This window comes from Vombatus ursinus, unplaced genomic scaffold (genome assembly GCF_900497805.2).
Source record: "Vombatus ursinus unplaced genomic scaffold, bare-nosed wombat genome assembly UNPS02000749.1, whole genome shotgun sequence".
In the NCBI taxonomy this organism is placed as follows: Eukaryota; Metazoa; Chordata; class Mammalia; order Diprotodontia; family Vombatidae; genus Vombatus; species Vombatus ursinus.
The window spans coordinates 19,059,706-19,084,452 of record NW_020940527.1 but is presented as its reverse complement, the minus strand read 5'-3'; the positions used below and the strand labels follow the sequence as shown (position 1 = coordinate 19,084,452).

The window sequence follows — 24,747 nt, the reverse complement described above, 5'->3', positions numbered from 1 at the left end:
ATTTCTATTTTGCCCTCTGGTTCTAAAATATCAGGGCAGTTTTCCTGGATAATTTCTTGAAAGATGATGTCTAGGCTCTTTTTTTGATCGTGGTTTTCGGATAGTCCAATAATTTTTAAATTCTCTCTTCTGGATTTATTTTCCAGATCAGTTGTTTTTCCAATGAGATTTGTCACATTGTTTTCTAATTTTTCATTCTTTTGGATTTGTTTTACAGTGTCTTGATTTCTCATAAAGTCACTAGCTTCCAATTGCTCTATTCTAATTTTTAAGCAAGTATTTTCTTCAGTGAGCTTTTGGACTTCCTTTTCCATTTGGCCAATTTTGTATTTTAGGGCATTCTTCTCCTCATTGGCTTTTTGGGACCTCTTTTGCCATTTGGGTTAGGCTATTTTTTAAGGTGTTATTTTCTTCAGTATTTTTTTGGGTCTCCTTTAGCAAGCTGTTGACTTGTTTTTCATGATTTTCTCGCATCACTCATTTCTCTTCCCAGTTTTTCCTCTACTTCTCTTACTTCCTTCTCAAAATCCCTTCTAAGCTCTTCCAAGGCCTGGGAATGATTCATATTTTTCTTGGAGGCTTTGGATGTAGGAGCTTTGGCTTTGTTGTCTTCTTCTGGGTGTATGTTTTAATCTTCTTTGTCACCAAGGTAAGATAATATAGTCTGACTCTTTTTGCGCTGCTTATTCATGATCCTGGCCAGTTACTTGTGTTTTAAACTCTGTTAAGATAAGAGTCTACTTCCAATGTGGAGAATGTCCCCAAGCTTTGGGGGTACAGCTGTTTTCAGAGATACTTCTAGGGACCCATAAATTTTCAGTTCTTCCAAGGTGGTATAATAAGAGGCAATGTGTTTCCTCTCTACCGCCACAACAAGCTCCACCACACCAACGCTCTTCCTTGCCCCAGGACCACCCCTCAGAACTGTGAATCCAGATCCAAGCACGGGCAAAGTAAGAGATTCCTGCCTCAGCACTAGCAAAGAGATCCCTGCAATCTCCTTCTGATCAGCCACTCGATTTCCCCTCAGTCTGTTGGCCGGAAACTCAGGAGGCAGCTAAGACCCACACTAGGGACTTCTGAATGAGACCTAGCTTCTAACTCTCACCACAGTCACAGACTTTTCCCACTGACCTTCTAAGTTGTTTTTGGCGTTTGTGAGTTGAGAAGTCTGGAAACCACCACAGCTGCCCGTGTTTCAGCCCTTTGAGGCCTGCTCCAGGTTTGCTGTGGCCTGCATACCCACACCAAATTGCGCTCCTCTCCTCGCCTGGCATGATGTACCTTTCTGATCGACCATCCAGGTTGTCTTGGGCTGGAAATCTGTTTCACTCTGTCTTTTTGTGGGTTCTGCTGCTTTAGAATTTATTTAGAACCATTTTTTTTTTACAGGTATTTGGAGGGGTTTGGGGGAAAGCTCAAGCAAATCACTGCTTTCACTCCACCATCTTGGCTCCGCCCCCAAAAGAGGATACTTGTAACTCCTAAGAACTTTCTCATTCTTAGGGCAGTTAGGAGAACAGATAGAGGGCAAAGGTGTGAGTTGAATACCAAGGGATATCTAAAAAAATAAAATTAAGGAGTGTTGGAGGAATGTACTGGGAGAAAGGGAAAGGGAGAGGTAGAATTGGGTAAATTATCTCATATAAAAGAAAAAGCTTCTAAAGTAGAGGGAAAGATAGGGAAGATGGAAGGGTCAGTGTGAACCTCTCATCCGAATGGGCTCAAAAAGAGAACATACACGCTTAGTTGGGTAAAGAAATCTATCTCACCCTATATCAAATATCAAAGTAGGAGAGGAAGGGGAAAAGAAAAGGGAGGGGGTGGATGACAGAAGACAAGGCAGACTGAGGGAAGTGGTAGTCAGAAGCAAACACTGGTAGGGAGGGACAGGGTGAAAGGGGAGAGAGAGAAAAATATAAATAGGAACAATAGGATGAAAGGAAATACAGTTAGTAGTCATAACTGAATGTGAATAGGAAGAATTCTCCCATAAAATGGGAACAGATAGCAGAGTGGATTAAAAACCAAAATCCTACAACATGCTGTTTACAAGAAACACATGTGAAGCAGAAAGACACAGAGCAAAGGTAAAAGGCTGGAGCAGAATCTACTGTGCTTCACCCAAAGTTAAATTTAAAAAAAAAAAAAAAAAAAAGAAAGCAGGGGTAGCAAAGAGATAGCAAAACTATACTACTGGGGGACATCAACCTTCCCCTCTCAGAATTCAATAAATCTAACCACAAAATAAACAAAAAAGTAGGTAAGGAGAAGAACAGAGTTTTAGAAAAGTTAGATATGATACACATCCACAGAAAACTGAATGCAGATAAGAAAGGAGTATACCGTTTTCTCAGAAGTACGTGGCAACTACACAAAAACTGACTGTATTAGGGCATAAAAACCTCACAAATGCAGAAAGGCAGTAATATTAAATACATCCTTTTCAGATCATGATGCAATAAAAATTACATGAAATAAAGGGCCACAGAAAGATTAAAAATTAATTGGAAACTAAATGATCTAATCCTAAAAAATGAATGGGTCAAACAACAAATCATAGGAACAATCAATTTCAAAAAGAATGACAATAATGAGACAATTTACTAAAATTTATGGGATGCTGCCAAAGCCACACGTAAGGGAAATTTTTATATCTCTAAATGCTTACATGAATAAAATAGAGTAAGAGATCAATGAACTGGGCATGCAATTTAAAAAGCTATAAGAACAAATTAAAAATCCCCAATTAAACACTAAATTAGAAATTCTGAAAATCAAAGGAGAGATTAATAAAACAAAGAAAACTATTGAAAAAAACAAACTAGATAAACCTTTGGTTAATTTGATTTAAAAAAAGAAGAAAATCAAATTGCCAATATCAAAAATGAAAAGGGTGAATTCACCAATGAGAGGAAATCAAAGCAATAATTAGGAGCTGTTTTGCCCAACTGTATGCCAACAAATCTGTCAAAGTGAAATGGATGAATATTTACAAAAATGTAAATCACCCAAATTAAAAGAAGAGGAAATATTTAACCCCAATTTAGAGAAAGAAATTTAACAAGTCATCAATGAATGTCCTAAGAAAAAATCTCCAGGGCCAGATGTACTATATAAACTATTTAGAAAACAAGCGAAGGAATCCTACCAAATTCCTTTTTTATTACACAAATATGGTGCTGATACCTAAACCAGGAAGAGTCAAAACAGAGAAAGAAATTATAGACCAATAACTTCCCTAACAAATATTGATACAAAACATTTAAATATGAGCAAAGAGATTAACCAATTTACCACCAGGATAATACACTATGAGCAGATGGGATTTAACACCAGGAATGCAAGGCTGGTTCAATATTAGGAAAACTATTAACACAACTGACCATATAAATAATAAAACCAATAAAATCATACTATTATCTCAAAAGATGCAGAAAAAAACTTTTGACAAAATACAGCACCCAGTATTAAAAACACTAGAGAACATAGGAATAAATGATAAGCAGTACCTATCTAAAACTATCAACAAGTACTATCTGTAATGTGGAAAAGCTAGAAGCCTTTCCAATAAGATCAGTGGTGAACCAAGGATGCCCATTATCACCACTATTATTCAATATTGTGTTAGAAATGTTAGCATTAGCAATAAGAGAAGAAAAAGTAATCAAAGACATTAGACTAAGCAATGAGGAAACAAAAGCACTGCTCTTTGCAGATGATGATGGTACACTTAAGAGAATCCTAGAGAATCAACTAAAGAACTACCTGAAATAATTAACATTAGAAAAGTTGCAAGATATAAAATAAACCCACATAAACCATCAGCTTTTCTATATATTACCAACAAAGCCCAGCAGCAAGATAGAAAGAGAAATTCCATTTAAAATAACTGCAGACAACAAAGTATTTTGGAGTCTACCTGCCAAGACAAACCCAGCAACTATATGAATTACAAAACATTTTCCATAAAAATACAGCCATATGTAAACAATTGGAAAAACATCAATTTCTCATGGGGAGACCAAGCTAATATAAATTTATTTATTCAGTGGCATACCCATCAAACTATCAAGAAATTATTTTATAGAGCTAGAAAAAAATAGTAACAAAATTCATCTGGAAGAACAAAAATTCAAGGGAATTAGCGGACAAAAAATGTAAAGGAAAGTGGCCTAGCCACACCTGATCTAAAACTATATTATAAATCATCAAAACTATTTAGTACTGCCTAAGAAATAGAGTGGTGAACAGTGGAACAGATTAGGTACCCAAGTAAATTACTATAGTCATCTACTATTCGGTAAACCCAAAGACTCCAGCTTCTGGGATAAGAATTCACTATTTGACGAAAACTGGAAAATAGCATGGCAGAAACCAGGCAAATACCAACATCTCATATTGTATACCGAGATAAGGTAAAAATGGGTATGTGCTTTATGCATAAGGGTGATACCATAAGCAAAGTAGGAGAACAACGAATAGTTTACCTGTCAGATCTATGGAGAAGGGAAGAATGTATGACCAAACAAGGCAGAGAACGTTATGGAATACAAAAAGGATAATTTTGATTACATTAAATTAAAAAGGTTTTGCACAAACAAAACCAATGCAACCAAGATTAAAAGGAAAGCAGAAAGATGGGAAACAATTTTTACAGCCAGTGCTTCTGATAAAGGCCTCATCTTTCAAATATATAGAAAGAACCGAGTCAAATTTTTAAAAACACAAGTCATTCTCCAATAATAAATGATCAAAGAATATGAACAGGCAGTTTTCAGATGAAGAAATTAAAGCTATCTACAGGCACATGAAGAAGTACTCTAAATCACTACTGATTAGAGAAATGCAAATTAAAACAACTGAGGCAACACCTCACACCTATCAAATTAGCTAATATGACAGAAAAGGAAAATGATAAAATGTTGGAGAAAATGTGGGAAAATTGGGACACTAATGCATCGCTGGTGAAGTTGCAAACTGATCCAATCATTCTGGAGAACAATTTGGAACTATGTCCAAAAGGCAATCAAACCGTACATACCCTCTGATCCAGCAATACCAGTATTAGGTCTGTATCCTAAAGAGACTATAAAAAAGGGAAAAGAACCAAGATGTACAAATATTTACAGCAGCTCTTTTGTGGTGGCAAAGAATTAGAAACTGAGGGAAGGCCGTTTAACTGGGAAATGGCTGAACAAGTTGTAGTATATGAATATAATGGAATACTATTATGCTAGAAGAAATGATGAGCAGACAATTTTCAGAAAAACCTGGAAAGACTTACATGAACTGATGCTGAGTGAAGTGAGCAGAACCAGGGGAGTATTGTATACAGTAACAGCAACACTGTGGGACGATCAACTATGATAGACTTAGCTCTTCTGAGCAATACAATTATCCAAGACAATTCCAAAACACTCAAGATGGAAAATGTTATCCATGTCCAGAGAAAGAACTATGGAGTCCGAATGCAGATTGAAGCATACTATTTTCACTTTTTTTTTCATGGCTTTTCCTTTTTTTGTTTCTTCTTTCACAACATGACTAATATGGAAATATGATTATACATGTATAATCTATATCAGATTGTTTGCCATCTTGAGAAGGGGGGATAGGATGGAGGGAGAAAAAAAGTTGGAACTCAAAATCTTAAAAAATAAAATATTATTTACAAAAAAAAATAAAGAAATAAAATTTAGAAAGGATACAGCTCTAGTGAACAATGGGAGTAGAAAAGAATAATCATTTTTTAGCTAAGCATGACAACTTTACAAAAAGTGACCATGTTATAGCATAAAGACTGCAAGTAAATGCAGAAAAAACTATGAAAACCATCCTTTACTAACAAAAGCATTATCATAATATAATATATATTCCATATAATATCTATCAATATATAATCAAAAATCATAATAAAGAACCATGGTAGGAAGGATTCTATTTAATGGCTAGAGAGCTAGCCTTGAAGCCTAAACCTGCAGGTTTGGGTCTCACATTTGACATGCTGGCTAGGTAACCCAGGCATGTCACAACCTGTCAAACTATAGGCAGTTTTTCTAAGATTACATAAGTTGCCAAAGTGTTCTGCCTACTCTGGTAGAGCAAATTTTTCACCAGAAAAATCATAGGTTAATTGCTATCCCTAAAGGGTCTTTGCAGAAAGGATTTAAACTTGGAGTTTAAATAATTGGTGGGTCAAAGAATAAATCACATTAGACTATATAATTTTATTATACCATACCAAAACTTTTAGGATTCAACCAAAGCAGTCCTTAGGAGAAAGTTTATATTGCTAAATATTTTCATCAAGAGTAGAAAAACAATAAATGATTTGAGCATGCAGGTCTTAAAAAAGCAACAAAATCAAAAAGAAATAAAATTTTAAAATAAAAGCTGAATTAGTAAGTAAAATTTGGAACTTTAAGGGAAAAAACTAAAACAAAGCATTAGCTAATCAAATTTTAAAAAGAAAAACCAAAATGTCAATACCAAAAATGAAAAGGAAGAACTCAAAATGAAGAAATAAAAAAAAATCAGCCAACTCACTTTGCCCAGTTTCATGCCAACAAAATTGATAAATGAAATGGATGAATATTTGCATAAATGTAAAGTACCCATTAGAAGTAGAGAATTTAAATAATTCATTCTCAGGAAAAGAAAATGAACAAGCCATAAAGGAAGTCCTCCCGCCAAAAAAATTGCAAGACCAGATATTTACCTGTGAATTCTATCAAACAATTAATTCCAATATAACAAATTACACAAAAAACAAAAAATAACTTTAACAAATTCTGTGAAATAAATATGGTCCTGATAACAAAAGAAAAAGCTACAGACCGATATCCCTACTGAGTATAAATGCAAAAATAACGAAAATATTAGCCAAGAAACTACAACATATTAAATTCTACAGTATGACTAGGTTGGATTCATACCAAGAATGCAGGTTACCTTCCATTTCCTAAATCTTGTATGCATTATTTTGATGTCTTTCCCATTAGAATGTAAACTCTGTATCATCAAACTGATTTAATACTATTTTATAAACAGAGAGGTGGATCCAGGGAGATATTAGGCACAAAACATATAGAAGCCAACAAAAACAGTAACTTGCCCAAGGCAAAACGGAGCCACAAAAGCTTCTTGAGAATGCAGTGATATGATCCAACCTGTCCTCCAGGATTATTAATTTTATTTCTGTGTGCAAGATGGAGTAGAAAAAGAAGACTGGAAGCAAGGATACCAATAAGATTATGGTAACCTCCTAGGCAAGAGGGTATGAAGGGCTGAAATAAGGCGATAGCCATGAGTGGAGAAGAGGGGATCATGTGAGAAATCATGAGGTAACATCAACATGATTTAGTAAAATGACTGGATAAGGGGCTGGTGAGAGTAAGAAGCTGAACAAGACTCCCACATATGGTGAATGTGGGTAAGTGGAAAAATGGAAGTTACCTCAATGGAGGCATGGGTTTGGGGGGCGGCGGGCAAAGATAACTAGTTTTATTTTGAATATATAGAAATTGAAATGCCTACTGGAAATCCAGGTGGGAATTTCTAGACAGTAGCTGAAGACAAGACTAGAACTCAAAGCTTAGGGAGGATTTGTGGGATGCAGAGAAATAGTAGTTGAACCCATGGGAGTCAATGAGATTACTTGGAGAGCATGCAGAAAGTAAAGGAGAGAGCCTAGGACAAAACACGGTAGCATAAGTTAGGGAGAAAGAACAAGCTCAAAAGAGAGAGGAGGGGTTAGAACCAATGACACAAATAGGTTGGTGACCATTATCCTGAGACTATGACAAAGGGGAGGTAATTCAAAGCATGGAACTGGAAAGAAGAGGGAGCTCACAAGAGACAGCCTCTTTTTCCAGTGAAATAAAGCAAAAGGTACTCTGCTCAGAGGAAGGAAAAGGCCATGGTATTAAGTGGCTTGAAAAGAGAATGCTTTAGACTACTGGGAAGAATGTGATAGGACAATCAGAGAAGAGTAAAATGACTGACGTGCAGCAGTAGGGGCCTGAGGTTGAATAACACATTTGTCATGGATCACTGACTTCAGTTGTGTGACTCCTGAAATATTCAGGAGCTCCCAAGGAGCAGCAGCAAAGGCATTTGGCAGCAGAGATTAAACACCTCTGCAAAGATAGGATTCATGAGTCAAAGTGTGCGTAAACTTGAACTGCTAAACTAGGGCCAAGATGTTGATGAAAAGAAAAATAAGGCCAGAGAAAAGAGGAGAAGGATATAGAGGAACTACAAGTTGTGGCAAGGTCAGAACAGGAAGTTTAAGAGGGATGTCCGATTATGGAGATGAAACACCTGGTGATGAGAAATCAAGGGTATGAACACCCTTGCATGAGTCGGAGGTGAAGTGAAGGTGCTGAGGATGTTAAACTGGGAACCAGCAAGAGTGTTTTGATGGCAGTAATTATTAAAATATCTAGTATTAGATTAAAAAATGAAAAATTGGATCCAACAAAATAGTTTCAGTATCACAAGCACTGGAAAGTTGTGTGCCATGCTAGACACTAGAGATGGACACCAACACAAAAAAATGAAGGAGCCCTGGACCCTTGAAGAGTTCAGAAAGTAATCTGAGGTAGAGGAGATAAAATACAATCAGGGAGGGAGTAGGGACTTCAGAAAAGGAGAAAAGCATACCAAACATGATGCACAGACTACACAAAGGCACTGAGGTGAGACAGGAAAGAGTCAACAAGGTGAACTGAAAATACAGGGTATGAAAGGGAATAATGTGAAAATAGTCTGTATACCACTTACTATGTGCCAGGCATTGTGCTAAACACTGTACAAATATTATTTCATTTGACCCTCACAACACCCATAAGAGGTAGGTGCTGTTATTACACTACTTTACAGTTGAGGAAACTGAGGCAAACAGGTAAAGTGACTTGCCCAGGGTCACTGCACTAGAAGCAATTGTGGCCCACTTTGAACTCAGGTGTAGCAGTCTTGAATCCAGCACTCTGTGTACTATGGCGCCCCCAGCTTAGCAGTTGAAAACAGAAGATCTGCAATTGTACTAGCCCAGGCAGAGGAGGGAGGTGCACTTACAAGGTATTCCCAAGGATGCTTTCTGCTTTTCCTGCAGTCATTCCTGGATATTAGCCACACATACTCCTCAGAATGGAGCCCACCCTTAACAATCACAATCCAAAAAAAGTAGGCAAAAACCACCAATACGGTGACAACACATCAGACAACTTATGCAACATTCATCCCTAATAGAGTTCAGCCTGCCTGCCAAGACGGAGGAAGCCACTGGATGGATCAATAAAGAGATCTTTGATAACCTTGGAAAAAGTCATTTAGGTGGAATATGATTTTATTTGGAAAATGGAGAAATATCTCTAATTATTTACTTCATAGGCTGGTTGTGAGCCTTAATTGTCAGCTGCTGTAGTTTTGATAAAGTCAGATTACTAAACATCAAAGTAGGGTATCATTCAATAAAAACTATTTAGAAAGTTGTAAAGCAGCATGACTTAAGAAAATATTAAGTTCTCATTTCAATAAATTTCAAGAAAAATCAGTGATATAAACATAGAAAACATCTTTTTAAAAATAAGAAAATGGAATGATCTCAACTGTAAAGAAAATTCTCATCTATTCAACTAAAATAATTTCTAAGTAACAAAAGGATGATTAAAGAGTTTTTTGCACAACAAAAAGAAATGAATACAGAATAAAAAAGAGAACTGGGAATTGCTGCCATAAGCATTAACAAAAATAAGGTAAATACAGCCAATTCCTTATAGATTTTGAGGAATTAGTTCCATTCTCTAATGAATAATTGGTCAAAGGAAAATTACCAGTAGCCTCACTTGAAAAATGGCTTCAATTCTAGTAAAAACTGTAAATTAACAACTCTAGTAGCCATTTAACACCCATTAACTTCTTACAATCTGGCTTCTGATTCTACTGTGGAAAATGCTATCTAAAGTTAGCCAAGATCTGTTGAATTCAATGGCCTCTGACCTCTCTGCAGCTTTTTACATTATTGATGACCACCCTCTGCTGTACTTCCCCACTGGTTTCTATGACACTGCTCTCTCCCAATTCTCTTCCTACATATCTGATCATTCCTCAGTTTTCTCTGTTTAATTATCCATCTTATGCTCATGGGTATCCCAAGGCTATCCTAGGGCCTCCTCTCAACTACTCTCCTTTGGGGTTCTCATCAGCAACCATGTTTTGAATTATTTCAGTGCAGTCAATTTTCAAATCCATGTATCTATTCATTTGTCCTCTTAACTCCCATTCCCACATCTCCAATTTGCCTGCTAAACACTTTTATCTAGATATGCCCTCAGAACCACAAACTCATCTCTCCAAATGAACTTAAACCTGTCCTCCTCCTCTACTTCCATTTCTATTGAAGGCCACCTTTCCCATTCACCTAGATTCGTAACCTCGGTCATCCTTGTAACATCTCACCCTCCACATATTCAATCAATGATCAAGTCTTGTTAGTTCTATATCTCCACAACATCTTTTTGCATATGTCTATAAATAAACATCTTTTAAGTATTTCCTATGTAACAAGTACTAGGCGTACAAGCAAATGGAAACAGCCTCTGCCTTCATGGAGTTCAAAGTCTACCAGGGGAAACATGTACACAGTAAAATACATATAAAGCACAAATTCACAAAGGAGAAGAAATTAAGAAATTATATAAAAGATGTTATCTGAGCTGGGCTTCAAAGGAATCTAGAGAGCTACATCCTTCTCTCCACTAATATGTTTAACCACCTTGGTTGAGACCTCTTGCCTAAACTGTTTAGAGTAATTTCCCTGCTTCTAGTCTCCCTTTTCCAACTTCCATCCAGCTGCCAAAATATTAAGACAAAGTCTGAAAATGCCATTCAAAAGCTTGCAATGACACCCTATTACCTCTTGGGCAGCTAGGTAGCACAATGGATAAAACCCTGGGCCTGGAGTCTGGAAACTTCATCTTCTAGAGTTCAAATAGGGCCTCAGACATTTACTAGCTGTGTGACACTGGGCAAATCACTTTACCCTGTTTGCCTCAGTTTCCTCATCTATAAAATGACCTGGAGAAGGAAACTGCAAGCCAGTCCAGTATTTTTTGCCAAGAAAACTCTAAATGGGATCACAAAGAGCTGGACACGAACAAAAAACAACTGAACAATAACACTGCCTCTTGGGTAGGTTAGATACTACCACTCCGGCCTGGCATTTAAAGACCATCATAATTTGGCTCTAACCCCTCTTTCCAGCCGTATTTCATCTTTCTATTCTTTTTACACAATGTTCGCAATAAGGATCCTGGCTATTTTTTGTACTCAACATTCCATTTCCCATGCATTTGCCCAAGCAGCTTCCCAATACCTAGGGAAATTAACCTCTGCCTCTCAAAATCTTTATTTTCTTTCAAGGCTCAGCTTAGAACTTTCCTCAATTGCTTGTTAATAACATTTTCTCCCTCTTTAAATTATCTCGTGTTTACTTATTTGTATACTTGTCAGTCTCTCTACTCCCAGAGAAATGTAAGATCCTTAACTGAAGGAATTCAAGAAAACCCAAGTTCAAATCCCACCTCAGACACTTGCTGTGTGACCAAGGGGCAAACCACTTCACTTCTCTCAGCCTCATTTTCCTCATTTGTAAGTTTGGGATAATACTACTTACCTCACATGACTGTTTGTGAGGCTTTGCAGGTGTTAAAGTGCTATATAAATGCTAGATAGTACCATTTGTCTTTGTATCCTCAGAATACAACAGTGCCTTATACATAGGTATTTCAAGTTTAACTTGTTTAAATGCAAGGCTAGCAGGACTATGGAGAAAGTAATGGTTGGCAAAATTGAAAGTATAATCCCTCTGAAAAGCAGTTTGGTGATAGGCTGTATGAGCTACAAAGTAGTCATTCCCTTTCATTCACTAATCTCCCCACTTGGACTACACCTGTGACATCAAACTCCAACAGAAACAGGTGCCATTAAGTCATATATAAGGCTCCCTCTAAAGGCTGCATTAAAAAACCACATGTTAACATTATCTACGTTTTATTGTCTTTATTTTATTCAATATCCCCCAGTTACATTTTAATCTGATTCAGGCCACCCTCAGGCATGTTCTGGGCCACAAACAGTCTATAGATCATGTCTTTAGACACTTCTGGACTATATATCATAAGGACATACAAGAATAAGGTATGAATTTAGGAATGGCACTCCTGACCCCAAATCCCTGCTCTGAGCAAAAGTTCCTATGACTTATATGTACAGTAACACTCATATCAAGTTACTGACCATTTATTAAATGCCCATTATGTGCCAGGCACTGTGCTAAGCACTGGGGATAAAAAAAAAAAGCCCATAAAGTCTCTATCCTCAAGGAGCTCACAACCTAATGGCAGGAGAGGAAATAATATGTAAAAACTGAACAGATAGCCAAAAATGAGAAACAATCCAAGCATCCAAAGATTAGGAAATGCCCAAAATACAGTATACTAACATAAATGGATTATTGTGTCATAAAAAGTATTAATATAAAGAAATTGGGGAGACTTATGAAGTGAGACAATTAGAATATGCAGGGTGTCATGATTCCAAAGGACTCCAGATGAAACACACTACCTACCTCCAGAAAAAGGACAGACTCAGAGTACAGATGAAAGTGTACAGATTAAAATACAAATAAGACATTTTTTCCTAGCCTTTTTTTTGGGTGGGTGGGGAAAAAGAAAAGAATGTTTAAAATACATCTTTTTTTAATAAAGTTTAGCCCAAAGTAATTTTAATTTAAACCATTATGAAAATCTCAGCAACACAAAACTGGGATTATAACAACTTCTAATTATATCATTTATCTGAATGTCATTATTTCTTGTAACCTCAACTTTAAACATAGCACCATCAACTACCTAGTGCATGTAAATGGGAAATATCACAGTACAATCAGTTCTGCCATAATTCATGTTTCAAAAACTCAAATTTGTTCCACTGCAATTGATATATTACAGTACATTTTGAGCATAAAGACAATTTCAAGTTTGCTTCTGGTTCTTTTCTTCCTTGAGAAACATCAAGAATGCAGAAAACAGCACTACTTCACAATAATTCAAGCTGCAAAGCCTTCCAACAAGCACTTCTCCAAAAATACTTCAGGTCTTTGTCAAGTGGCTAATTTATTGTTTATCTTCCAGTACTGTAGTAGTTATGAGCTGAGAAGAGGTGATTTGAACCTCCCCTGTCCCCTTCAGTCACTGCTAAGGACTCCCCACCCCACCCCCAGCAATTGCAGCCAAACTTGTTGCTGCCCAAGAAGCAGGGCCATGAGCAGCCCAAGGTTTCAGATGCTGCCACTATTTATTTTAGCATTTAAATATTTCTTAACATTTAACATATATCAAACTGTGCTACCCTTTTTATTAGGCTCCAATCTTTTTTTTTTTTTTTTTTTAAAGATGTCACTGAGCCCACTTTCCCCACAAGCCCTGTGGTTTTCACTGCACCAAATTGCACAGCTCACTGCTTTTGGCAAATGTATAAGTTATAGCAGAACTGATTAGACTCCAAAATGGCTATCAAGACAGTAGGGGGGTCAATATTTGTTTCTATGACCCTCAGTAAATTACTCTCTGGGCTTCAGTTTCATTATCCTAAAAATAAAGGTACTGGACCTGTAAGGTCTTTTTTACCATTATGATTCTAAAAAAACAAGAATATCCCCTAAAAAATAACTAACTCATTTTTTTAAGGAAAAAAAGTTGAGGCATTTTAAAAATTTCTATTGCTTGATCTAAAAATTTGAGAATTTTTTAAAAGATAATTTAGATTTTTGGTTCTTTGATATTTAGCAAGAGAAAAAAGTTACATTTCAACATCTACAGCAGCTATGAGTTTTTCCACCATGTATTCATTTGGCTTTTTAAGACCTGTTCATAAGAGGCTCTTTATCTCCCCACTCTGTTCCATAACTTCCCTATTACTGAGCCACCACCCTCCCACAGTCACAGAGGCCTGAATGTCATCTTCGGCTCGTCACTATTTCTCATCCACCATGTCCAATCACTCAGCTAATCCTATCCATCCTACCTGTGTTAATATTTCTCTTCTGACTCAACCACCATCCTTGGTTCAGGCCCTTATCTCCTCCCACCTTAACTATTTCAAGAACCTGCTGGTTGGCCTCCCTTTCTCAAGACTGTCCCCAATCCAGTCACACTCTACTCAGCTGTCAAAGTGATCCTCTGTGAGTTCAGCTCTGACCATGCCCCTAATTAGATAAATTCCAGTGGCTCTTCCTATTACCAACAGTATCATACGAAATCTTGTTTGACTTTTAAAGCACCTAACCCCTTCTTCCACATCCACCTCACACACACCCCACCAAGGCCACTGACCTCCTGCCTCTGACCACTTTCCCTGGCTCTCACCATGCCTGTGCCTCCTGTCTTCCTTCAAGCCTCACCCAAAGTCCCACCTCCTGAAAGAACCTTTTCCCAGGCTTCACTAATCTTTGCTCAGAGACTGTGTGCCTCCCTAATTTCTATGTAGTTATGTGCATGTTATCTGCCCCATTCAAGAGTGGTCTCATTGAAAGGAGGGACTGTTTGCCTTTGTATCTCCAGTGCTTAACAGTGTCTGGCACACAGTTTTAAGCTTTTTTCACAACTTGCTGAAATTTGACTTAATTTTTCATTCATAGGTGGGAGCTTTGTACAGATTACAAAATTCAATGGCTAGATTGCAAAATTTAGTTATTGGTACTCCAAAGGATCATCAAAGTTGCCCGTTTGAAGCGTTTCCATATTTTCAAGCTCTTCTTACTTATCTTTGGCCCACAACACCTGTATGATAAAATAAACAGAAGTGAATTTTGAAGCTGCCAACAATAACCAAAGGTATCCAAAATACCTTTAGAAGTTCATTTTTCTGGGCAACACAAGCAGAGTATTTTCCAACTGTGGATGTGGTCTAAGGAAATGTTTCCTAGGATATCCAAAAAACAATTGTATTAACAAATCAAACTATTCTACCTGAGGTAGTTTTTAGTCATTTATTTATAGACTGAAAAATGCAACTGGTGATAGAAAAGCAACTCTAACCACCTTTCAAAAAGCCCTCCTTTTTGTTTCTAACATCTGAAAATACAGGGACACACTCTGAGGTCTTTAGGACAAAATGTGTTTTTAAGTACCTCCGTTCAGAGACCACTGAACACAATAACACAATTGTTAACATTCGAAATTAAGATATCATTGATATGAAAAAGTAACCAATTCTTAACAGGTTAACATCACTCATTTCCGACTCTAGGTTTCAGGATAATAATATTACTGAGACATCAAAACTTGGGGGCAGGCAGAGAAAAACAAGTTTTCTGGTTTGTTCCATTCACAATTTAATAGATAAAAATTTTACTCTTAGATAGAGCCAAAAATAGAAATCTTTTGTTTTAAAAATAGTGGTTATATGTATAATCAATATGCAATTGTTTAACTTCTTAAGGAGAGAGCAGGGTTGGGAGGAAGATAATTTGGAACTCAAAAAAAATTTTAAGAGACTATTAAAAAGAATTTTACACATAACTGGGAAATATTTAACAAAATAAAAATAATTTTAAAAATTAAAATAAAAATAAACATAGTATGTACTCCTGGACCTTCATGGGGCAATTTTGAAACCCATCATCTCCAGACATTTTATACATCAGTGATTTCCAAATCCAGTTGTACAACATCCCAGAGAGTCTTCAATAATCGAGGTCCATTATAAAATTCTCCGCCAAAAAACCATTTTAATCTAAAAACCTCACATTCTAATATATCCATATCTGTAAAATCATTCTTTACATGTTACAACTCTATAAAGGTTAGGTATTACACATTACAGCTATACCAAGTATCTTTGAGACCATTAGTCTTCAGCAAGTAGTTGCCTCAACAAAACAGGAAATTTTATAGGAAGCTTCTACCCAACTTTGATATCTAGTCAATATATTACTCCAGTCCTCAATTCATTAATATGAAAAGGACAATTAAAACTTCCAAAAAAAAGTTAAGGGTTTTTTCCTATTTAACAGGTTAGGAGAAAAGCATTCTGCAAACCCTGATACATCTAGATACAGTAGACATTACCTAAAAATTTTTCAGTGCTTTTAGAAATACTCTACTTAACAGTCTTTTAGAACATTTAAGCTTCAACATAATTTCAATTGATAAAAAACTCCAATCTCTCCATTTGCATCCCAAAACAGAAATTCTTCAGTATTACAAATAGAAATACAAACCCTATTTAATAGTATCATTATCAACAGCATTTCTAGATACTCATGTCAAATCTTTTTAAAAATTAAAATTAACTAAGTAGCCAACATACAGTATAATGATCCACCTTACCCCTCATAACTACAAATTTCTTAGTTAGCTGCACCTGTAACAACCCAGTCCATCCCTGCTTTCAAATGCAGATCAAAATCACCTGACAAATGATCATGCCTTCCTTTTGTAATAGGTGTTGTGCAGACTCGACTGAAATCCAGAGAGTTGTCCAACATGGCATTTATTCTACGAAAAATATCAGCATTGCTACAAGTTGAAAGTGCAGGGGCTTCAGGGTTATCCCAGCAGTCTTTGATCCTTCCTGCGTCTTCTTTCTAGTATGACCAAAAAAAAAAAAAATTCTTTTAGCCCAAATTCATTTGATCAAACCCCACATTATCAAGTGAAATCAATAATGAACAAATCTTGGTCCTTACTTACTGGCCTGTTATTTTCTCATCCATAGGAGCAGCTTTTAATTCACAAGTCTTTTTGCAAAAATCAAATAAAGATCTCTGTGAAAATGCTTTCGAAATATCAAGTGGGATGGGATAAGGAGTATACCTAGGATTTCATTGATACGAGGAACTTTGATGAAACCTTTATCAATTCATGTCAGCATCTTCTGTAATTTATAGCCTCAGGGAGTTGCCTGGTCTATTGTGAGGTTAAATTGACTAATCCAAGATCATAAAGCCAGTATGTGTCAAACACTATTTGAACCTAGGTTTCCTGGCTCCAAGACCAACTATCTACCACACTGCCCCTCCAACTAATAATATAATACATACAAGCAATTACTCATTGGAACACTTTTTTATGTATGTAAGACAGTGTTAAGGCACTAAAGAGGTTATAAAATTGTTGGAAAATATGGTTTGTGCACTCAAAAAACTTGGTTTATTAATCAATGCAAAAAACATACTGCACAGCGTTGTAAGTTGTCAAACCAATATGACAATGGAAAAAGGTAGGAAAGCATAGTAATAGTAGCAGGTCTTAAGGGACATTCAGGTTTTAGCTGAGCAGAATTGGCAAGGGAAGAAATATCAAAATAGAAGAAATTCCATGAGCAAAAGCAAATAAGGTAGGAACATGGATTCTGAGTTTGGTTAAGTGATACTATATATACACAGAGAGTTTCCACTTAAAGTAAATGACATGTTCCACAGATCTCCCCCTCCCCTAGTGAGGCTCCACATGGCCGTGGCCCCTCAAGTCTGAATAAGTGCTGCCCCTGGAGGCCTGCAGGGCACAGAAGCCAGGGACCAGTGCAGATCCTGCTATCCACAGGAGTTGAATTTGTGTAATACAGATTTATTTGAAGCAAAAACTCTCTAATTCTCTTAAGAATTCACATAGGATAATTTCTCCTACAAGAGTGTATCAGCTTCTCTTCACTCACAACCATGAGCCAACATCTAGCAGTCACTGAATGTTCTCATTTTCCAAATTCTTTACATTAGAGAAAATGTGGAAAGCTTGTAAGAGCTAATTAGCTTCTCTTCCCCACTCCATCTCATTAGTGGTCTTCAAAGAAAGGGTGGATGACCACCTCCTCTCACAGTTATTTAGAAGTAAGACTTCTGAACTGTTCCACTCAGATGCTGTAATAATACCAGCTACTTACTGGCTGAGGGAAATAAAGAAAGAAAAGATGATAGTCAAAGATAACTGGTATGTTGAACCTCAGGAGACAGGAAGAAGGGTACCCCATCAAATTTTTATTGGAAACTAGAGGTACAGGCAATGCAGAGATCAGAGTCTTCCTTGGGGAGATTACCATCTATATCTAATTAGAAAAAGACCTACTGGGAGTGAATCAGACAAAAATGCAGAAAATTAAAAACATTGCTCAAGATTTCTTTCTTTTTGAGGGGGAGGGAAAAGAGATGGATGTTTTAAGTTCCATGTGGATATGTCTAGCAAGTAGATAGAGTCGTGAGACTTAAGTCCAGAAAAGAAGTCAGATCTAGAAATAGACTGGGGAGTCATCTGCAGTAGGTGAATACTTTAAGCTAAGAACAAATTAATGTACTATGAGAAAAGCAGAAGGCTAAAGACAGCTTCTAGAAGACCTACATGTGAGGAGCAAGAATGGGGAGAAGCTGCAATGAAAACAAAATTGGAGCAGAGGTTTAAAAAAGATGGATTATCTTCAGGGTTGCAAAAGCCAAGGGACAAGACTCTCTAAAAGGAAGAGAGTAATCTAAAACTAACACGAGTCCCAGTTTTACCAATAGATAGATCTGGAGCAAGTCACAAACTCTTAGTTTCCTCAACTACTGAGGGCTGGGGTTGAAGCAGATCCTGTCTAATTATCTATGACTAAGAAAATCTACTGATAGAGTTGTCAGGATGTCACTGGTAACCTTAAAGGAGATTTTTGTATAGTGATGAGGAAAAAGCAAGACTGAAGGAGGCTGATTTGTCTGTAGATAGTAAAGGGAGATTTAGCTGAGACATTAGATTAAAACCTTATTATGCCTTCAATTAACTTGTCTTTAACACCTGTACCTCTAGAATCCCTTATAAAACCCTCTCACACATCTTATCAACACCACCGTTTCTGGCCTTTTGCCAAGACTGAAGAAAAGTTAACATTAGCCATGTTACTCCCCAGAAACAAGCAATACATACAGCTGATCAATAAAGTCATCACAGGTACTATCTTTGAGGCTAGAATTTAGGTCAAATGTATATTGCACTACATCTCAATTAAGTCCAGGTATCATAAAAATTAGTTTTCTTTGGATTAAAATTAAACAAATCTTTCACTAAAACTGCCACCTCAATCAGGAAACAGGTGATCCCTGAACTGTTAATTTTCAAGTCCAGAAAGAGTGCTAATTACTACTGTTTTATGCCAAACCAAGGAAAAAAGTAAAATCCTCTCAGTAGAAGCCTGCCCCTTTATTGGTCAAGACTTCCTGGCTCATCCTTAAGATAAAGGAGATCAGACACTGCATAGAAAAGCAGATCTAAAGACCAGGCCTTTTCCTATTCTCCCCACTGCTAGTACCTTCTGAAATTACTTCCCATTTATATTGCACATGCCTTGCACATACATACTTGTCTGCATGTCTTCTCCATTAGACTGGTCAATCCTTGAGAGTAAGGGCTACTTTTACCTTTTTTTGTATCCCCAGTGTGTAGACAATGCCTAGTAGCATACAGTAGGTGCTCAATAAATGCTTTTTGACTGATGTGTCCAGGTAGAAGGCATAAGAGGATTGATATGAAAATGGGGTTCTGGATCCTTTTTGTGTCATGGACCCCTTCCGGCAGCCTGGCGAAGCTTACGGACTTTATTAGAATAGGGTTTTTTATTCATAATTGAAGGAAATGCTCAATTTCAGTTAGAAGTAAAAATAAAAATGCAACCTTTTTCCCACCCAAGTTTACAGACAACCCCCTCCCTCCAGCAATCTGAATGCACTTCATCAATGTACTTCAAGAACCCCCACGTTGGAAGATTATTTGCCACTTTACGTCATAATCCTTTCCTCTTCAAATCTAAACTACCAGAGACAATAACCCAAACATTAATAGCAGGTCTGCTGATTTCAATGGAAAAGTACTAGAGTAATTAATTCATTTCACCTGATAGAGCTTAATGTTTGTTGAGGTAAATTCCTCCTCTTTAAACAAGTACAAGTACTGTGGCAAATGGTCATTTAACAGAAGGGAAATGAAAGCAATAACTGAAATATTTTATTGGCATTGAGATTACTATTATAACTGAACAGACCTGAGAAACCAATTATATGCGTAACTATTTTAGTTTACTAAATAAATCAAAATTGAATTCTTAAACTAGTTCCAAGTTAGTGACTGACAACTTGGATGAAAAGGCAGCTGGAGATATAGGGATCAGTTACAATGCTGTACCAGTTATTGATTTTACAGCTTTTGGGCAAGGGAGCTGTTTATATTTCAGCAGGTATACTTAATAGCAGAATCTGATCAGCAAACCTCATTATAGGCTACTACTAGCAAACTTGAGTTTGTTCTGTTATTGCAGACTTTAGAACAAGCCCCAGACTATTCCTGGAGGAACCCTCAACTATGAGGTGTTCCCAAAAGAGCCTACTCCGTAGTGTTGAAATTTTGATTAATCCTCTCCGGAAATTCAAGTTGGTATGGGAATTACACTTATAAGTAAATTCTACATTTATTGAGATCCTGTCTACCTTTCTTGTCCTAAAAGTTGTTTTAAAATTTAAGATTAATCCAGTTCCAGTAGGAAAACATTCTGGTAATTTTAACTAATGTCCAACCTGCCCACTAAAGGAGGCAGGTCTCCCTTTCAACACTAAACTTTACCTACCTTTCCTGAAACTCCAGACACTATTAGATCAGCTAACTCTGCCTCCACACAAAAGGAATGGTAAATGCAAGCACATTCCTGCTAATAGCAGTATTGCTGTGCCAGTGGTTCAGAACAACCATGCTGGCTTCAGCAGCTCCTAAAAAGTTTTTCTCTAATTATCAGAACTGCAACCAGTAGGCCAGAGGCAACTAAAAATTGTCCTATTAGGTTATTTACATTAAATAATCAGTCTGGCCTAATTCTTACACCACAAAGTAGAGATGTATATAAAGTTTAATTCTGTGCTGTCTTCCCTGCTTTGTTCATCCTTTTCCTTTTTTTCATATCTGAAGTCTAGAGTCTAAAAATGTCACTCCCTTTTTATATAGTTACAATTCCACTCACCAAATGTCTTATTGGTACAACTCATTGAGAATACAGTAAACCAAGAATTTTCACACTCAAACCTGTTTTGGTGGTAATCATACTTGTAAAGCTCACTCTCCTACTGCATATACAGTCTGCAATCACATAAAATTTGGTTTTATATAAAGCACAGCATATGATTTGTTATCAGAAGGATCAAAGATCCAGGGAAAACGGGGCAGGTTTGCCTTGTTATTCACTGCTATCTATTAAGCAGGAGTAGACAAACCCTTTTTGTATCATTTTCACCCCCTCCCCCTGAAAACCAAAGTTCTTCAGAGTTCCAGAACGAGATTTTCTAAGAAGCCTCCCCACCACAACTTGACCGTTCTTCTTTAGCTGTTAAATTTGCTTCCCCCTTCAGTGAACCTTAGCTGGTAAGAAATTATCCTGAAATGCAGATTTGGTATAGGTTCCTGGATTTGACAGGTTGCTCAAATTACACTTAACCCTATTCCTACAAAAAATAAAATAAAATCTATATTTAAACTTGATATGAACCACACTAGACAAAAGTTTCCTTAATTTCCAAGTCTTCGTCCATACATTAGATCAACTGGTCTAAATTATACTTCATATCCAGAAAAGTGCTCTGTACAATGTATTCCAAGTTCAGCTGGCTAAAAAAGCTAAAAGGCCTGATAAAAAACCTCAATGTTCTGTTTTAATACTGTTTTTTCCTTAGGGGCCAGCTACAACTAAGTGCCCTTTTTTTATCTGAGCTCATACAAGTTCTGTGCATTTTAGTGCTTCCTCCTCTGGGCAGCTTGTACCTGACACATAATCAGGGATATAAACAATTTAATTGTTTTAAGTGCATTGTACAGTCTTTTTTTTTTTTTTTTTTAAATGCCTATTTCCCCAGACACTGGAGGAAACTTAAAAAAGGCAGATGGTCTTCACAGCCACTATTTTTCCAGTGGTTATCAACCTACTTGTTAATGTTGTGAAGAAATTTCTCCTTATTATAAAAGTCACGTCCTTTTAAAATGAGGGTGCTGTGAAATAGTTGGGACTTCATAAAAGTATATAAATTTAAGGTGGCCTGTGGCTAGAAAAGAATTCCTTGCCAAAGAAAGCTACATTAAGGAGACTCCATTTAACTGGATCTTCCATCATATCCTCTCTAAGCATGCAGAGAGCATACCTAACACTTTGTAATTACCCATCCTCCTGTGTGGGGGGACTATTATTCCCCAATATAGTGTTTTGGTTTGTTTTTGTTTTTTTACACACACACACACACACACAATTTGGTAGCCCTGTGTCAATTTGTTGTCCTCCAATGGAGAGTAACTCTCCTGCCACAAAAGAAAATATGAAAAGAAAGTCTTCCTTTCAAAGAAATTCATATTCTAGAAACCTAGCTAACATAAGTCTTTAAAAGAAAACAGAGAGAGGAAATGTGCCTCACTTTTGGTGGACCCCTCATTGAAATTTTAAGTGATGTTAACCTTCTCCCCCCCCCCACCCCCATGTTCGAATTCTTCAACCCTCCATTAACAGTATTTGGCACGTTCCCCCGGGGGGGGGGGGGGAATGGTCACTCCAACATCGAAACTTCACTAGCGAAGTAGATTACCAGTAACCAGGGAAAAGCTGAGCTACCTTTTGAGGATTAAAACAAGGAACAGATTAAATATTCCATTTCTCTTGGCTAGCTCACCAACCAACAAGAAGTAGATGCCAAAATGCAGTTAGGGGAATTTGGGGTCTCCCCCAACACTCTGCGGGGAGGGCCAGAAACAATATAGCCGGTCTTAAGATCTCACCATCAGACATTAAAAAGTTCAGAGATTTGTAGAGAGCACGGCCAGAAGTTGGATTTTGACCTTACTTTGTAAAAACTCGAAACTCTAGAGGGGTGGGTTTGTCTGAAAACAGAAGAGCAATAATGAGAAGCGGGGTAAGGCTGGTTGTACCGCAGCCAACACTCGAGGTGAATTCACCCAAGGCAAAAACACCTGGGAAAAAGTCACAGACCTCGGGTGGAATGCAACCCTGGACAGCAGCCGCCCCCTCCCGCAGCGCACGCTCGCTGCCCCGGCCCGGGGGCGTCCACCAAGCCCCGCACCGAACGCCCTAACACCCGGCATCGAGCCCTCGACCTTCGAGCATCCCCCTCCTCCTGTCCCCGAGGGGCGCGAGTCTAGCTGCCCCGCCCCGCCCCGCCTTGGCTCACCTCGGGGAGGGCCCCCAGCTGCGGCTCCATGCCCTCACCCGGCCTCGAGATCCGCCCTGCCCAACCCGGGTCCTCCACCCCACCCCCACCCGGAGCTCCGGGCCCGGGGAGAACCCCGAGGGTCTACACTCACACGTGGACACCTCGCGCCAGCTCCCCCACAACCCCCCCCCAAGTCTCCGCGGCGCCGAGCCCTACCCTGCCCGGCCCAACTCGCCCAGCCGGGCAGGCCCGGGTTGACGTGGCTGAGCCCCAACCCCACCCTACCTGGGCGGCAGCGGCGGCGACAATCACGCCGGGTCGGACTCAGCCCGTTATTCGGGGATGGTGCCTGTCCCAGGAAGGTCGGGCCCCTCGGAACCGAGGCGGCGGCGGCGGCGACTCCGGGCGGCCGCTGGCTCCGCGCTCCCGGCGCCGAACGTGTGAACCACGTGACCTACCCTCCTCCTCACCCCTCCCTGCCCCGCCGAGACGCGGGGAGGGGGGGTAGCTCGCGGCGGCCCAAGGGAGAGGCAGCGAAGCCGAACCGCCCTTAAAGGGGACGCACCGCCCAGGGGCCGTCGGGAGCTCTCGCTTTCTCACAGCCCCCGCGGGCTGAGCTGGACTGGGGTGAGAGGCAGGGCGCTTCCGAACAGACACAACATGGGGGCATCAGAGCCCGCAGCCGGCCGCCCCACGTGGCGCTTCTAGACGCCTCCGGGGACCCTTTCCCTTCCGCGAACCCCCGTGGCTGCTCGGGATACCCCTGCCTGCGGGCCTTTTGCGTAACTTAGCATCAACACCCGCAACTACGACTACCAGCGGGAGCGCAAGTCACTCGGAACCGCGACTGAGAGACCCACCCTAATGGGCAGAGAGCAGCCGGACGGCCGAGCGCGCCACCCGCCTCACCCCCTGCCCTTCGAGGCTCCTCCTCGAGGCCCTTGTGCCCCCCTCCTCGAACTCCAGGCCACCTGCACCTGCACCCCCGGCGGCCTTCACCCCAGCAAAACGCGCTTTACAAGATGGGAGGCCCCGGGAGAGCTCCGTGACCGACCCCCGCGGGATCCCCCGGAGGACCCCGGCTCCTTTAAGATGAACAAGCAACAGAATCACGAGTAGAAACGCATGTCCCTTCCCTCAAACAAACACACGAGGTTCCACGCTCCGGGACATGTGACTCGCGCCCCGCCTCTTCCCCTCCCCCCGTACCATCCTCCACACACAGACACATGCACACGCCCCCCCCCGCCCCTGGGGAACAGGCCTCGCTGCCCCTCCGGGTACGGCCGCCGCCCCACGGAGGAAGCAGCGCTCAGGCCCGGGGGCGCGGAGCTCGTGGGGAATGCGCCGCAACGCCCCGGGCGAGGAGCCACCTGCCCGCCCACGCGCCCGCCGCCCCGAGGCGCGTGGCTCCCGGCCCAACAGAGACCGCCCGGGGCTGCGAGAGCGAGGCGCGGCACGCGCCGGGCTCCGCGCTCCCTCCATCCCACCCCGCCCCCCAGCCCGGCCTCTTACCAGTGAGAACG

The 24,747-nt window shown here is 39.4% G+C and overlaps 1 protein-coding gene across 4 annotated transcripts in view; it reads right to left on the bottom strand.

Moving 5' to 3' along the window:
• The window catches only part of CPEB1 (cytoplasmic polyadenylation element binding protein 1), a 74,493-nt gene extending 50,899 nt beyond the window's left edge, over positions 1–23,594 (bottom strand). For 3 of the 4 annotated variants that reach the window (XM_027859216.1, XM_027859220.1, XM_027859224.1), the window contains exons 1-2: positions 23,507–23,594; positions 16,480–16,654 (exon numbers count right to left, since the gene is read on the bottom strand). In XM_027859216.1, the coding sequence (XP_027715017.1) occupies positions 16,480–16,555 (76 nt within the window). In that variant the 5' untranslated portion in view covers positions 16,556–16,654; positions 23,507–23,594. The remainder of the gene's footprint in view (positions 1–16,479; positions 16,655–23,506) is intronic. The other variant, XM_027859228.1, reaches the window with a different exon arrangement.
• Between the last annotated feature and the right edge of the window lie 1,153 nt (positions 23,595–24,747).